We start from the raw sequence: 15,650 nt of genomic DNA on the forward strand, positions 1-15,650 counted from the left end.
ATAAATGCACATTATGTACTTTGCACTATGAGCAATTTAGGTACTACTCATATATCTAAAGTCAAATCGTGTATTTAAATAGATGTGTGTGTAGATACATCCTTTTTTTAATCCATTATCTCATACGTAGGTTAAAATTTAAGTGTAAAAAATGATGCTACTCCTGTGCAAATTACTTTGAATAGAGTACTTTGAATAAAATTGTCTGTTTAATTTTTTTTTTTTAACTTACAAGGACCTTTCCAAAATACACGATGTTCCTGAAGGGTAAAAGAAAAGACTATCCATTATAGCAGAGGAATGTAAAACAGTTCAAAGATTCTCTGATCTTTACTATTAGATCTTATCATTAGAATAAGATCAAAAAGGAGAGATAAAGTAAAAGCCTTGTTTCTTGTGTTTTTCTCATGCAGATGTATCACATCTAGTATCAGCTCAGCCAAGCGTTTCACCCACCGTTGTTACAAATACTCCTGCTGTCAGTACTGTCAGACCTACCTCTACTGCCACCACCACAACCACCAGGCCCTCTGCCACCACCAGGCCCTCTGCCACTACCACGCCCACTACCACCATCAGGCCCTCTGTCACCACCAGGCCCTCTGCCACTACCACGCCCACTACCACCATCAGGCCCTCTGTCACCACCACGCCCACTACCACCACCAGGCCCACCACTACCACCGAGTCCACTGCCACCACCAAACCCGCCACTACCACCAGGCCCACAGAGAGACCTACTTCTACCAAAACACCCATCCCAACATCTCTTGTGAGCGTGACTGAAGAGCCAGAGACGGATACACCAGAGTCCTGTACAGAAAACCCTTGTGAAAATGATGGTGTCTGCATTATTGTAGATAGAAAAGCAGTCTGCAGGTAACTGTATTCATTCACTCTCAAATGCAGTTTTAGTTTGAGTGAGGAAAGCTTCTAGTAGAATAAGTCTTTGTTTCTAACAAAAGGAAGAGACTATAACTAATTAAGGCAAATATTTCCAGCCACTTACTGCAAGTGCCATAAGACCAGTTAGGGCAAAAAAATTCCTATCCACAGCACTTGAATATTTTTGAGTACTCTGACTGACCTGTAAGTTATATATAAATCTACTTCCTATTTTCTGTAATATATTCGTCCAATGTTATGAAATGGGCTGTGCATCTTCACAGATGTCTCTATAGCAAAATAGTTAAATATAAGTGTAGTTGAGACAAAATAGCATTGACATCAGAAGAAAATATGTTAAGAGTTCCAAGGCAGTGTATGTAGGATAACTGTTTTAAAATCTTATATAGAAGTGTAGTGTAGTGCAAATTATGATCATGAATTAACAAAGTGTAGTCGCTTGTCTTTGAAACCAGTGATGAAGGCTGAGGACCAAAGTGACTGTTTACCCTGCAGGAAAATGTGTAACAACTTAAATTTATTCCTCTGTGGATTCATTTATGCAGCCCACCTGGCTGATTAGCATTGTTCCAGCTCTCAAACAAACTCTGAGGCTGAAGATAGTAACAACGTGCTATGAAGCTGTGCCAAGGCAGGTAGACTGGGGGAGTGCTGAGAGGTAAATGTCTAAAGGCCAAGAGCAATGAGAGCCAGTATGACTCACTGAGTGTTCTATCTCCCCATTTAGAAACCTTTTAAAAAACAATTCTGCAAAGGGGCTTGTGCAGAACATCAGAAACAGGTCACGAATATGAGAAAATGTCAAGAAGCTGTTCCAAGAAGATGGAAATAAAAGAATCATGCTGAATGTTATGCTTGATTTTGGAATTATGAAAAGATTTATTTTCTGACATCTCTGGACTATTTGTAGCTCAAGTGCTTATGTGACCTACTTTCTATCCTGGAGAAGTGTGTAACCAGTAGTCAGTTTCCGCTCTGATTTTCTATTGGAAAACCAGAGAGGATGTGATATATAACTCTATTTAAGCTTGATCACATTAAATCCCCATACAGCCTTGCAGTGCACTGCCAATGGATTCATTTTCAGGGCCAAACATAGAGTTCTGAATAAATGATTTAGACAGAAACTATAAAAACAATAACATAAGGAATGGCAAGGGTATAGAAAGATAGGTGCAGATGTGAACTCAGCAGTGTTGCCCATAGACGTTTTTTTTCAGTTAGATCATTCACAATAAATTGTTTGAGCTAGTAGTAACGCTGAATAAGGTGAAGGAATCAGGGCTTGGAGGTTGTGTTTAGTGCACAACCAGAAGATTTCTAGAATGATATTCTTGCCTCCTTTGGGGGGAAGGCAGAGACTGCTCACACAAGTTCTTAAAATTTGAAAACAAATGAGAATGTCTGTTCAGAATTTACCACACCTGCTAATAGAGAATTCCTGAGCATGGAATATGCAATGTGATGGGAACATCTTCAGCTAGGTCTGTCCTAGAATGGTTCAGGTGTGATCAGATCAATGATGCCTTGAGAGTCTGCCCTGTGCTCTCCACTCTATTTATCTTGCAAGTTCAAATTGCTCCATATGGTGAGAATTAAGAAGGCAAAGAACACAAGAGGAATCAGGAGAATGAAGTTTCTTGGAGGGTGATAAATGTGGCTTGATGGGATAAAAGCAGCATGAATCTTCTGGACCAGCTCCCCATGGATTTTATTCAACTCCTTCCTATAAAAGCTTTTTTAAACCGACTAAGTGAAGATAGAAGAGCTTTGTTTAAATGCTGAGCATGTCAAAAGGCAAATTTGCACCAGGATATGAGCACAATTAGTATAGTGGAAGCAAATATTACATGATAGTGGCCCTTGGGACAGATGTCAGTTTTGTGGAGCAGAAAGTGAGTTTTCTATCAACTGAAGTGCTGTAAACATAAAGGAAAAGAAGGCAGGCAAGTGAACTGAGTTACCCTGAGGGCTTGTGTATTGGTAGCAAAGGACCAGTTTGTAGAAGCACCTGTGGCCAAACTTGAAGCAGTCAGAAGGATCAGGCTGGAGCTCAGGTTTTCTGGCAATGGCTCCCTTTGTTTCTTTCGGAGCAGGGAAGATCTGTAAAACAATGGAAAGACAAAGAATGGTGCAGTATAGATATCTAAGGAGAGTGGGCCACCCAAGGCAACTTCAAAATAAACAACCATTTTAAGATAACTTCATTATGGTTTGGGAGATAGAAATAGAGCATCAGAAATGAAACATTTTAAGTAATCCTTTTTATACCTTTTGTTTTAAGTGATACCACATGTTCTTTTGCTTTCTAGATGTCCATCAGGGAATAACTGGTGGTACATGGGGGAAAAATGTGAAAGGAAAGGCACAACTCAAGAAAATACCATAATAGCTGTTTCTTCAACCATAACAGTATTCGTTGTTATGCTTATTATCACTATCACAACTGTGGTGTGCCTTAAAAAGAAATACAGCAAAGGAGAAGGAAAAGAAAAAGTGGAGAGCCTGACTCTTGAAGAAGTAAGTATTTTCCCTTTTTGATAAAGATGATGTACTTATTTATTAAAAGTAAGCAGTCAAATTCAGTAAGAAGTAGGTTGTAGGATGTCAATCAATGACTTAATCTTGGAAATAGCAGGAATGGTGTACGTTAGAGGGACTCACAAGGGCCAGGATAAATTCTGTAAGCAAATTGAAAAGGAGTAGCCTTCCAGGGAGCAATTTGAATGTGGTCCTAATATCCTTTGTGTGATGACCTGCTGAAGTGCAGTACTTCCTTGCAACGCCAGATACTGTCACCATTACTTTATGTCCTCCCAAAATGTTATTTTGATTTATTTGAAACTAATGCTTCTACATGATACATGTATTTCCTTTCTCTGCACACTTGTCTTTTAAGATGTGGGTTTCTTTCTCTTTTTTTTTTTCCCTCGTTTAGAATAAGACATCTTTCTGAAGATAATGCAATCAAGCATCAAAGACATAAAACGAACATCACTGGAAAACCAAAACTATGTCATCATTCCTTCTGATACTTTTATGTCAGCTGCCATGATAAAGGTTTGTAAAGTCCAGAAAATAATGCATCCCCTCTGAAAATCTGGTTTATAATAAAATGCTGTGCCAACATCAATGAAGTTTCTGGCAGTGTTGTGTATTGCCGTGCAATGGAGTAAGATAGAAATGTGTTGTTTGACACACCTGTCCTGTGCCTTAAGTCTACCTGAACATGAAGAAAACATGCAAAACGGCATCCTGACATTCAATCAAGACAGAGAAATTTGGGCTTGCCATCTTACCATGGAGCTGTCCATCATAAAAGGGAACTGGACTCTGTAATTCAGAGGAACCCAGACACTCTGAGTTCTGCAGCTGTTGTCAGTCAGTAGCATAAGAGTGTGTGGACACCTGTTTCATTAAGTCACTTGAGTTTGATCTGGTAAATATAAAATAAATAACAAGTAATGAGAAAAGTGCTAAATTAACCGTACAGACACACAAGCACAACAGAGATGACTGTGGGGATCCGTTGATGATTGATGGTGATGAAGGAACTGCTAAGGCATATCCCTGAAGAATGTCAACCTGAACTACACATTGCAGTTGATAAGAAGGGGAAACACAACTAACATGAATATTACAGGATATTTGAGGCTATTTGGGATATCAGCTATCAGAAGGGGATTGTGGGCTCATGTAAAACTTATTACGGGACATGTAGGAGAAGGGCTAAAGGGTCCAAAGGAAAAAGGATGGTCATAATGGATCAGAGGGGAAACGACTGTAGGAAAATGGTGCCAGTAAATGCAGAGACTGACATACAGAAGAGTCAAGCCCAGAGGTCTTGGTTGGTGGCAGCAACCAGAGATCTTGGGGTGCGTGTGGGTGCATAAGTCTAAGTGCCAGCAACTGGATAAACCTATTTCCCTATTTCCTCAGTGAATTGAATCCTGTTTGTGTGTATGAATAATCTCTTAGCAAACTTCAAGCTGAACTAGCTGGTGAGTAGGAGGAAAACCACATCTGGAAAGACTTTTGCTGTGAGACAGTGGTTTGGGTTAGTGACCCCTGGGTTCAGTCACAGATATTAAGTTAACCATGAGCTGCTGCCTACCATGCTCTGTATGTGTGGCAGTCTGTGTGGCCAGCTGCACCTGGGATCTGTATGTGTGCGTCTTTCTACACGCCAGACCTGCCAGCAGGAAGAGCAGCAGCAGCAGCCCTGGGACTGGGATGGAGAGATCACCTGGTTCTGGGACTGCTCCTGGCTGGACACAGCAGCCACGAGGCAGCATCCTGGGTCTTCTAGGTTTGGTTACAACTCCCCTAGCATCCTTACTGATTAGGGCTACAAATGTGGTCGTGTTTCAAGAGTAGACTAGGCTGGGACATAGAAGGGTCAGAGGAAGTGATTATTCTGTGATTCTGTGAAGTAACTTTTCTTCCCAAGAACACTTTTCAGGGAAGATGCCAGTCAGCATGGCTGAAGATTGTCACATTTTGCAGTGTTTTTGAGGGGACTCCAAGAAACAGGAGTAGAAGTGATGAAAACGCTGGGTCACACTGAATGGTTGGTAGGTGGGCATGTGAACGTATTCATATGTAGAGGTCAGCAGCTGGTTTAATTCCCTGGAATGGATGTTGATGATCACAGAACTGATTGTGTAATTTACCCTAACTCTGGGCAAGAACAGTTCAAATATATGGAGGCTTGATGAGGGAACTAGTCTTCCTCTGAATGCACAACACAAAGCAACAAATGTGTATGGTTCTGTACTGGCATTACGCATGTAGTCTTCCTCTGATTAATATTCACTGAAATGTAGTTATATTTAAAGCTTTCATAGCTGGTTTTATTAGCTTTTGTTGGAACCCGAAGATTCATGAAAACAGCCAGACAAAATTAACTAAGAATTGTCAGAGCTAACAAACATCCTGGAGAGGGAGATACCCTACTATAGCTGTCTTAAAATAACTTTCTTATTTTGACATGTCTTCATCAGCAGTTTTCATGCAAATAATTCTCCAAATGTGCCTTCAACTAATATATGCACATAGATTTACATGGAGTTAAGAAGACACAAATGAGACTGTTCATAAATTCAACCCTGGCTACAATACTTAACATTACAAACAGTAAGCATTTTATCATTTCAAATAGAAAGTACCAGATTTGTGACTACAGAGGTTGTCTGTATTTTTTGAAATACGGTCTGTATGGAATGGCATAAATACTACCTGAATTGTAAATGCCTTTGTTTTTAAGTTAGGGGGAAAAAAAAAAAGTCTAATGCATTATAACATGTTGCATAAGATAAAAATTCCGTAGAGTATATCCTGAAATGGCAAACTTCCATGGAAAAAGCCTGTAAGCTTCTGCTTATTCATTTCAAACAGGAACCAGTGAAGAGCACGCATTGAAACTGAATTGTCACAGTTCAAATAACAACTCACTTTTCAGCGCTATGCAGATTTCATAGAGCCAAAAAGGACTTCTTGATTTTATTAATGCCATTAACTGACATAACGGTTTGGTCAGAGTCTGATTTTTTGGGGAAAAATAAATAAGTCTGTGAGTACCCAAGAGGGAACGACAGGTGCAAGAGGAAAGTTTCAGTGCAGAAGAATGACTCGGGAAGTCGTGCATCAGATTCAATATTGCACTTCATCATATATCACAAAAGCTATCCCACTGGCTCAGGTTCCTCAACACCAGAGTCCCTTACAAAAGCCGTAGCAGAAGTGACTTACAGTGATGGTATTCTTCTGTGAAGATTTGAGGTATTTAAAATACACAAATGGTTTGGGAATTCAGTGGTTGAGCTGGAGTTTCCTTTACAAGTCAGTGCTTTACTGGCATTTGATATTTAACTGGTTGACCTTGCAACACTCAGGAATGGTCACCCCTTGTGAAAACAGCAAGGAGGATTCACCAGCCCAGGTCATGAGGCCCTCTTCTGTGCTTCACCAAGACTTTTCCCACACGGTTACTAGGACTGCACTTGTTATTTTCAATTAAACAACTTCAGTTTGGAGACATACATATGACTCATTTACAGATAATGTGGATATTTGCTGCCGCTCAGATACTGTGTTGGTCAGCTGGAGAGCTGTACATGAGGTAGCTGTCCTTCACAGGAAGACTGAGTGTCTCTTTTTTCCTAAAGAAGATTTATTCACAGAATTTATAGTGTAAGCTTCTCTGTGCAAAATCAATGAGATGATGATAGATGATAGACAGATAAATACTAATATGGCACGAAATTCCACCAGCATTAAATCGCCACAAAGTTCTACTTTTTTTTCTCATCCTTTTCACCCGATTTAATGATTCACGTTAAAATTTGCACAAGGAATTGCTCTGCCTGCATCCCTGGAGTCATGCAAGGCAGGCATACTCTGCTCTCTACTCATCAGGATTTGAGTAAAGAGGACATTCATGGGTGGAAGAAGGGCTTGAGCTGATAACATTGACTCCCCAGGTCAACTCCCTTGCTCCTGTCCTTTATCTGAGTGTGAACCTCAGCTGATACCTATTGAGGAGTCCCTGGCAGAGACCTCAGCTTAAGTGATGGTGGTCCTCTCTGCTTCTCCTTTCCTGGACTCTGGTCTGTCCCTGCAGCTGGAGCCAGCAGAGGAAATGCACGCTGCACTGAGAGCTGTGTGCATGACTCATCCCTCATTCTGTTGGGAGTTACTGCATGGGTTTAAAAATAGATAAATAGGTAAATAAATCAATTTCAAGCCAGCAGCTCAGGTTTGGAGAAGAAAACACACACATACACACACAAAAGAAACTCAAAAGTAGGTTATCCTATCTCCTTCTCTGTCTTTCTTCAAGAATCTCAGCACTGCAGAAAATCTTTCCGGCATGCCACCTAATATCTATGCTAAACAGTACACACAGCCTCCCACTCCTGTTCTAGGCAAACCAGACCAATTTCATTGCTATTTGCATCACACAGATGGATTAACTTGCTCGGCTTAGCTTCTGCACAGGTAGCAAATAGCTGAATCATAATGCTCCAGCTGAAATGGCACTGTCTAAATGCAAAGGGGATACTGATCCCATGTGGGCAGGTTCCAGCATGATGGAGTCTGGAAGGGCCATTTTTTCAGTGCAGACAGCCTGTGAGATCAGAACAGAGCAGTGGCATTTCTCCATTTTTTTTTTCACTGTTTGTAGACTTTTCTTAAGGCACTGCCATGCTAAAATACCTGTGATTTTCTTAAATACCATCTTAATTCTACTGTGTGCTCAGACTGCATTTTCAGTCTCCATGTCACTGCGGAGAGTGCAGATAGGCAAGTGTCAGCAGCAGAAGGCAACCACTGAACAAACTGCCTTTTCTGAGAAGCAGTCAACTGCTGTTTCTCAAATCCAGAGCTTGATCTCTGCCTTTGACTTTGCCTCCTCTGAAGACGAAATAGCGTCAAAGAAGTCGAACTCGAATGTCTGGAGCATAAAAGAACAAAACCAAACTTCATCCTTTCCTAAGGTCGCAGTGCTTAATCATACAATACATAAACATCACTGCTCCTGCAGTGAAATACTCACGGGAAAAAAAAACACAGTTATGCACTTTTATCAGATCTGAATCTTATCTCTGAGCAGTTTGATGGAACATTTAGATTAACATCTTAATGATAGCATTTCTGCTGCGAGGTTCCTATCATGTAACTAGAAGCAGCCATCCTGCACTGCGTGAGCTTTGTGCACATGCATTTCCCCTTCACGTTTCTCTTTTACCACCATCTGGATGCAGGCAGCCTGCGCCACAGAAAAACAGCCCAAGTCCTGCCAGCAGCACTTCTCCCTCTTCAGCTCTGATTTTGCTTTTTTCCCATACTTCTCATCATGTTGTGAACACCTGAGCTTGGAGGCAGCTTTCACTCGTGCAAATGATGTTGGCTCGTTCAGAACGGCGAGTTATGAGCTCCGTGAAATAACACCAGGACTTTGGTTTAGTTTGTTAAGTAAGCTATTAGTTCATTAAGTTACAAAGTCATTTAGTAAACTTCAGTTTATCAACCATGGTAGGAGTCGCTGATGCCACTCAGAAGAGTCACACTACTGCTGCATACCTTCTTCCCTGGTGGATACGTGTCAGGGTTAGGTGGAGGTAAGGAGAGGGGCAGGAGCTGAGAGCATCAATCAACTCAGCTGATGAAGGAATCATCTCTGCAGGCACTTAGGACAACTGCAGGTTTGCCTTAGAAGAACAATGATCATGCCTTATCTTTAACAGCTCTGACTGCATAGCAGTGAAAAAAGAAAATCTGCTGGGATCAGAAACTTGTTTTTCCTTAAGTGGCAAAGATCTACAGGAAAGAAAAAAAAAGAGAGAGAATAAAATTAAGATAGAAATCTCCCACTGTGAATCCCTGCACAGCAGCCTATGACCAATTCTCCCCAGCAGGTGCTCCATTGGAACATGAGACACGAGCAATTCCTGCTGCTCCGGAGCCCACCCATTTGCTCCACCTTTCACGGGTCCCACCCAGCCGGCTCCTTGGGCCAGCCCTGTCACAACAAGTCACCCATCCCTTTGTGCTGGTGGAGCCATGCATATGCTCCCTGTTAAGCCACAGTCATACCCCAGTGCCCAGCTGAGGTGGTGCCACTTGCTTTTCCAAGTGCACGGTGTGTTGCCCTCCACCTGCCTCGCTCTGCACCCACACACACAAACCACTTCTCAGGCCTGTCAGCTCCCTCTCAGGATGGCTGCTCATGGACTTGCTCACATCCCTGCTTTCTGTCTTGCTCCCCACAGCATCTCAGTGATCTGAGTGACACTCGAGGCCAGCGTCCCGGGCAGAGGCAGTCCGTCCGTGCTGACCTCCTTTGGGACACAAACAGCAATGCAGGCTCAGCAAACCCACCCCTGTGGCAGCCCAATTTGTCCCCAGGCTGTACCCCCATGGGAAGGGATCAGCACGGTGGCACCAGGCATGTCGGTGGGGCCGTGCACCATGGGAGGGCTGCGGGGCTCAGGAGATGGAAAGTTTGCCGGCTTTGGAAACGCAAGGCTGAGCATCAGTCTTGTAATCAGCAGTTACAGCTGCTGTCTGCTGCCTTCCCTGAGACCCCCTGCTGCCAGTGGAAGTGATTTGGGGGATATTTTGCAATGCAGAGATCACCTCTTAAAGGGGAACGCACAGCCCTCTGTCACCCTTCAGCTACAGCCCTGTGCGCGCTGGGTTGAGAACAATGCGAAAACTAAGCAGCCCAGCAAACAGTAGAGAAATCCTATCCTTTCACTGCTACCATTTTATTTAGCATATGTGTGAATGATTAATTCCTGCTGAACAGCTGTGAGGCGACTGCGATGCACTGCTTCCCTTGACATGTTAAATTGGAGCACAGCAAACACCTCCTTCCCTCCTTCCCTCACCTGGCTATTGTCTCAAGGTGTGCTGCGGGTATTTGACATGGAACTGGTATCACTGGAGTCAGAAGGTTCTTTACACATATTCCCCTCAACAAAAAGGAAGTGTGTACAGATAGGGCCCGTGAGACTCAGAGGGTTGTTCTGGATGGAGCCACCCATCAGCAGGACTCTTGTTGCCAAAGGGCCTTGTCCCATCTGTAGCAGGGCTATTTGTCCTCAAACCTTAAACTCCAGCCATGTTTAACGCTACAGCATATCCCATGCACACACACAAAGCTTGCATGGGAAGGGAACGATGTGGGGTGTGGGCTCAGACCTTTCACCTGAGAGTCAGGGACAATCAACTGGAGAGCCTCCAAAGGAGGGCTATGAAGATGGGGAAAGGCCTGGAGGGGCAAGGTGTGTGAGCAGCAGCTGAGGTCCCTTGGTTTGCTCAGCAAATCAGTATTTTTGCAATTCATTGCCCAAGTGCTCCCTGGAAATGGGAAATCAGTTTCCTTAAATTGTTGGAAAGACAGTTATATCAGGACTGTAGGAGCTGTAAGTCAGAGCTCAGAGTAATAGGACTGAGGGAAGGCAATGCAACAGCTCCTGGCTCTGTGCCTGCTCCTCGCTGACCCGCAGCGCTGTCCTCCCCATAGTGGCTGCAGGATTCTATTTCCTGTACTGTTTGAAAACACAGCTTCCATACAAATACCACGAGGTATAATTTTCAACTTTGGAATGGGAGAAAATGCTGAGCAAATTTAATCAGCACCTTTTGTTATTGCAGGTAGGGGAACCTGCCACCTTCCACCAGGATCTCCAAAAGAGGAGGCTCACCCACTAGAAGAAAAAGCATTACAAAGATGTGTGCATAAGCCTTAAAGCTCCCAAAGCTGAAGGGTGCTTGTAAGAAATCCTTTGCATTTTAGATTTTTAGTTTGTTTTTCCAGCATTGCCTCCCTAGAATGCTCCCAGTTCTTAGCAAACTTGAAAATCGTGCACCACAAATTAGCAACTAATTTGCTTTTGCTAGTGATAAGGTTACACCAACACTAGTAGAGTAAAAGAAGTATTGCAATTGCTCATTTCGGCCTCAAACTGAGAAAAGAAAAAGTGAAGCTAGCATTTCTAAAGCCAGGTGTCTCTCTCTATATAAATAAAAGAAACCCAACTGCTTTCCTGAGCAAAAGCTATGTTATTACACTGTTTTAACATACACCTACCATTGCTCCAGATACTACAGAAACAGAGGTAGATACTACAGACATCCCCAGAGCTTCTTGTGTTCCACTGATGAGACAGAAATGCTGAAGCTGTACATTCTTCAAGTTCTTGCTTCAGAACCCTTCTAGAATAAACTTCTTTTTCCATCTTCTTTTTTTTTCTTTTTCTTTTTCTTTTTTTTTTTTTTCTTTGAGATCCCATTCCAAATACCTATGTCCATTTTAGCTTTCCATTTTATTACCAGACCAAGTTTTGGCATTAACAAGTTTCACTAGGTAGGCCTTTGGGTTACACATCCTGATGAATCTGCATGTCATTGAGTGCTGTTATATGATCAAGCTGAGTTTTTTTGGCTCTGTACACACTATATTTGGATACTCCATGAGGTAATTCAGCTGCTGGGCAAGCTCTTTTGACATTAAATCTTTGGGTCATGACAGATCATTTCCACTCCCGCTGTACTGATGTGGCTAAAACACTGGGAGAGCTGTGTAGACAAAGCGTTGCCCCACTGCTGCCAACCAAGTAACGGTGCAAGCTGTCCTCTGCAAGAGAGAGAGTCTTTATGCAAAGAGAATCATAGAAGGGCCTGGATTAAAAAGGACCACAGTGATCATCGAGTTTCACCCCCCCTGCTGTGTGCAGGGTCGCCAACCACCAGACCAGGCTGCTCAGAGCCACATCCAGCATGGCCTTAAATGCCTCCAGGGATGGGGCATCCACAATCTCCTTGGGCAACCTGTTCCAGTGCGTCGAGGACTATTGTTTTAGTTAGTCACTTTTTAAGGTACCTCCTCAACGTTTGATTGAATCTCTGCAGAGACTCAGTGAGCTTGGTGTCTGCAAGAAAGACAATACCTCCTCCAGGAGCATTTCTGCATTGTCAGGTTAATGTAACTTAATTGCGAGTGCGGAAAACAAAGCATTTAGAAATGAAGTAATGACTGAAGAGCCGACGTGCCTACAAGTGACAGAGGCAGAATAGTTCCATCAACTTGAGTGATAAGCTAAAGCCCATTCATTAGAGCAGTGGGTGTCTCGCCCGAATAAACAGTGCAGGATTAGACTCTATTGCACTTCGTGCCAACACCAGTTAGAAACATAGAACAGATGTCAAGCAAATAGGGAAGTGTGGGACAAAACAGAAATAATTGTAAAAATGTGCCCAAGGATAAAATAAATTGATCCTAAGACACTAACAAACATTCTTGTATGAGACAAAATGAGTCTTTGTACTGGTTTGGCTTTTATTTTCTTGCTAATATTGCATAACTGAACTACGCTGGCACAACAAGGAGGGGGGATAATAAAATAACTTATCAATGCACTATTAACTCTACACGCTCTTACCTAATAATAAGATATGGATGTCTCCTCTAATGCGTGTCCCATTGTTGAGAACTTTCTCATTACCCCGAAGTAGCATACACAAAATGGCTTTTTTAATATACTCATGGCCATGAATGTTTGGTGCTAAAGACTTGCTTAAATGGTCAAAGATATCCTATTTAAGAAACAGCAAACACTTACATTGCACATTACCAACATTAGAATGGAATCTCATTATCCATTAGCCGGTATTAGTGCAATTTATAACTTACTTTAGTTTGAGCTTTGCAGAATTTCTTGATCTTTGCCACATCATCAGCTGAGAATGTGGGTGCTATTTCTTTGCTCATCAGTTTGATATTATCAGCCAGCATTGTTGTCCCGGGTATTTTTCTTCAGATTAAGAGAAATGTCACGAGATTAACTATTAAATAGGTTAACTATTAAATACAAACCGGACCATTGTTTTCATGACACCAAAAGCTGCTTAGGAAGGAGAACGTGCAAGTGGAATCAAATTCAAAGAAATTATTAGGTTTATCCATTCTATTATGGCTTAGCTAGTGAAATCCACACTAAGAAAGGATTTAACGAAGTTTCAACGCCGGCATACAAAAGAACCACAGTGATGCAGTGCAGCTCCATAGCACTGGGGATTTCATTCCTTCCTTACTGCTAAATGCTAGCGGCTTGGCTATCTGTGTTTGGTGAAGCCAAATACATCCCACCAAAGGATGTGTTTTGGTGTTAGGACTAACCTCAACTTCTGCTTTGGGGAACCATCGGTCTCTGATGGCATGCAGGCCACAGAGCTGCCTGGGAAAGGGTGGCCAGGCACGGCACTGCTCACAGGGCCACAGCTCACCCAGCAGGACCCAGCGCATCGCCCCTTCAAACAGGAACCAAGCTCCAAAAAATGTGGGGTCTTTCTGAGCAGATCCTTAAGGAAAAGCTCTTAGGAGGTTTTGGTAATAATTGCAGGAGAAAGCTACAATGGACTTAGGAGAGTTTGCAGCCAAGCTAGCAAGAAATTTCTAGCTGTTCAGGTAAGAACCCCAATCCCACCTATTTGATGCCAAGTTCTTTTCAGGCTGGCTCTGCTGGAAGCCGCTTTGGTGGTGTGGCCAGCTGCGCTGCCAGCAGTGCCCTGGGAAAGGCTGCCCCGGGCAGTGGCACTTGGACTCCAGGAGATGTTTCTGAGCGTACATTCCTCCTGGACATTTTCCAAAATGAGTTAATTTTCCTGTAAGTGCCTTCCATGCAGTCTTTGCAATGTTGCAAGAAGAACCGGTTGCTCCTGGGGCAGGCGATATCGAGGGACCTCTTTTCTTTGGTCAACAAGGATGGATGCCAGTGGTGGTCATCCAACAGCAGGGCAGGGAGCATGCAGCCCACAACAGGTTTAAGTTGCTGTAGCGTTACTTCCATTCCTGCATTCCCCTGAGCTGTGGCTTGCTCCCAAGGAACAAGAAGACCCTGAATGTGAGGAAATGTCCTCCAGTAGGGATGCGTGCTGGCTCTGTACCAGGACCCGCGGCCCCAGCAGAGCAGGGGGAGATAACAAAACCTCACCAAGCAACACGCATTGCTTTACACAGCTGAGGGGAAAAACACAGACGGAGCTACAACAAAGCTTAAATCCAAAATAATTACATTTTGTCACAACTCCTTCCACACGGCCCAAGCTACCAAGGAAGCGAGCCGCTGGTGTAGGAGGGGAGACACGATCTGCTCCGCAGCCTCCTTCAATCCCAACACAACCAGTTCCAAACGTCTGAAGCAGGGAGCGACTAAATCTCTTAATGCTCTCTGAAAAGCAATCAGCTCAGCGAACGCATCATTCAACAGCCTCCAATATAAAATAATTAAACTGTGAAAAGCTGCTGCCGTAATCTGACTTTGAAATCCTAAATTCCTTTACATGCGGAGGATCTGATGGCAGCGAGCACAGCCAGGCGCAGGCAGCCAGCATCTCCCGGCTCAGCCTCACGTGCCTCCTCCGCTCCCTGAGCAGAGACAGCTTAACTCTATGAAGATTTGTGGTCGCAGCGGAGCTATCTAGGAGATACAGCTAAACCCCAGTGCTTTTCGTTCCCAGCCAGATGATATTTTGATGCATGTCACCAGGAGCCGATCTTTCATCTCTATTTTTCATACATGAAAACGAAACACCAAAATGGGGGGGGGAAAAAAAAAAAAAAAAAGGATTTCAGATTAAACAGCGTTTATCATACTAAATAGAATTAAATCAAATGGAAAATTCCATAAAGACTCTCAGTTAAAACAATCAAATTAAAAAGCCCTTTACCTGCGCGAGTAAAATCTTTGATTTCGTTAGAAGAGAAGAGAAGCCTGTTATTAAGCAGGCTTGAAAGGAAGGCTGGGGCAGCCCTGCCCCATTCCCCCTGTGCTGGAGCTGTCAGGCTGTCCCCTGGCACAGATGGTGCTACCTGTCTGTCAGGCGGGGTCACTGCTTCGCCCTCACCTGCGGGCAGAACACACGCTTTCAGTACTGCAGCGGTGAGAGGGCTGCACAGTAATTGTGTAGCAGGTTTATTTAGCCAGGCGTTTTTCTCAGCGACGTGCATACGCACACATCCAGGTGCGCACACACACCTGCACTCAGCAGCGCAACGCTCTCTTGGCCAAGCAGGGCTGAGGCTTTCAGCAAGCCTTACTGACACGCTGACTGTTAAAGAGCTCTCACCTTAGATGGCTTCTTGTGAGAGTTAAGATGAAGAAATAGCAAAGCTTTCTAGAAGGAACCTATTTAAAATTCTCTCAGAAATAGTATTTTAGTAAAATTGAAGGAAT

The 15,650-nt window shown here is 43.2% G+C and overlaps 1 protein-coding gene and 1 long non-coding RNA gene across 6 annotated transcripts in view; one reads left to right on the forward strand and one right to left on the reverse strand.

The window, feature by feature from the left end:
- MEP1B (meprin A subunit beta) overlaps positions 1-4,039 on the forward strand; it is a 25,349-nt gene extending 21,310 nt beyond the window's left edge. The window contains exons 13-15 of the mRNA XM_419181.7: positions 414-879; positions 3,219-3,426; positions 3,845-4,039. Coding sequence (XP_419181.4) covers positions 414-879; positions 3,219-3,426; positions 3,845-3,862 — 692 coding nt within the window. The 3' untranslated portion in view covers positions 3,863-4,039. The remainder of the gene's footprint in view (positions 1-413; positions 880-3,218; positions 3,427-3,844) is intronic.
- The window catches only part of LOC112531843, a 16,767-nt gene extending 1,385 nt beyond the window's left edge, over positions 1-15,382 (reverse strand). Inside the window, exons 1-5 of one of the 5 annotated variants that reach the window (XR_006937295.1) lie at positions 15,145-15,382; positions 11,507-12,052; positions 8,992-9,228; positions 4,206-4,342; positions 879-3,009 (exon numbers count right to left, since the gene is read on the reverse strand). This is a non-coding gene — a long non-coding RNA (uncharacterized LOC112531843). Of the gene's footprint in view, positions 1-878; positions 3,010-4,205; positions 9,229-11,506; positions 12,053-15,144 lie in introns of those variants that run through there. The other 4 variants (XR_005857428.2, XR_006937293.1, XR_006937292.1 and 1 more) reach the window with 4 other exon arrangements.
- Positions 15,383-15,650: the final 268 nt, after the last annotated feature.

Source organism: Gallus gallus, chromosome 2, assembly GCF_016699485.2.
Source record: "Gallus gallus isolate bGalGal1 chromosome 2, bGalGal1.mat.broiler.GRCg7b, whole genome shotgun sequence".
Lineage (NCBI taxonomy): Eukaryota > Metazoa > Chordata > Aves > Galliformes > Phasianidae > Gallus > Gallus gallus.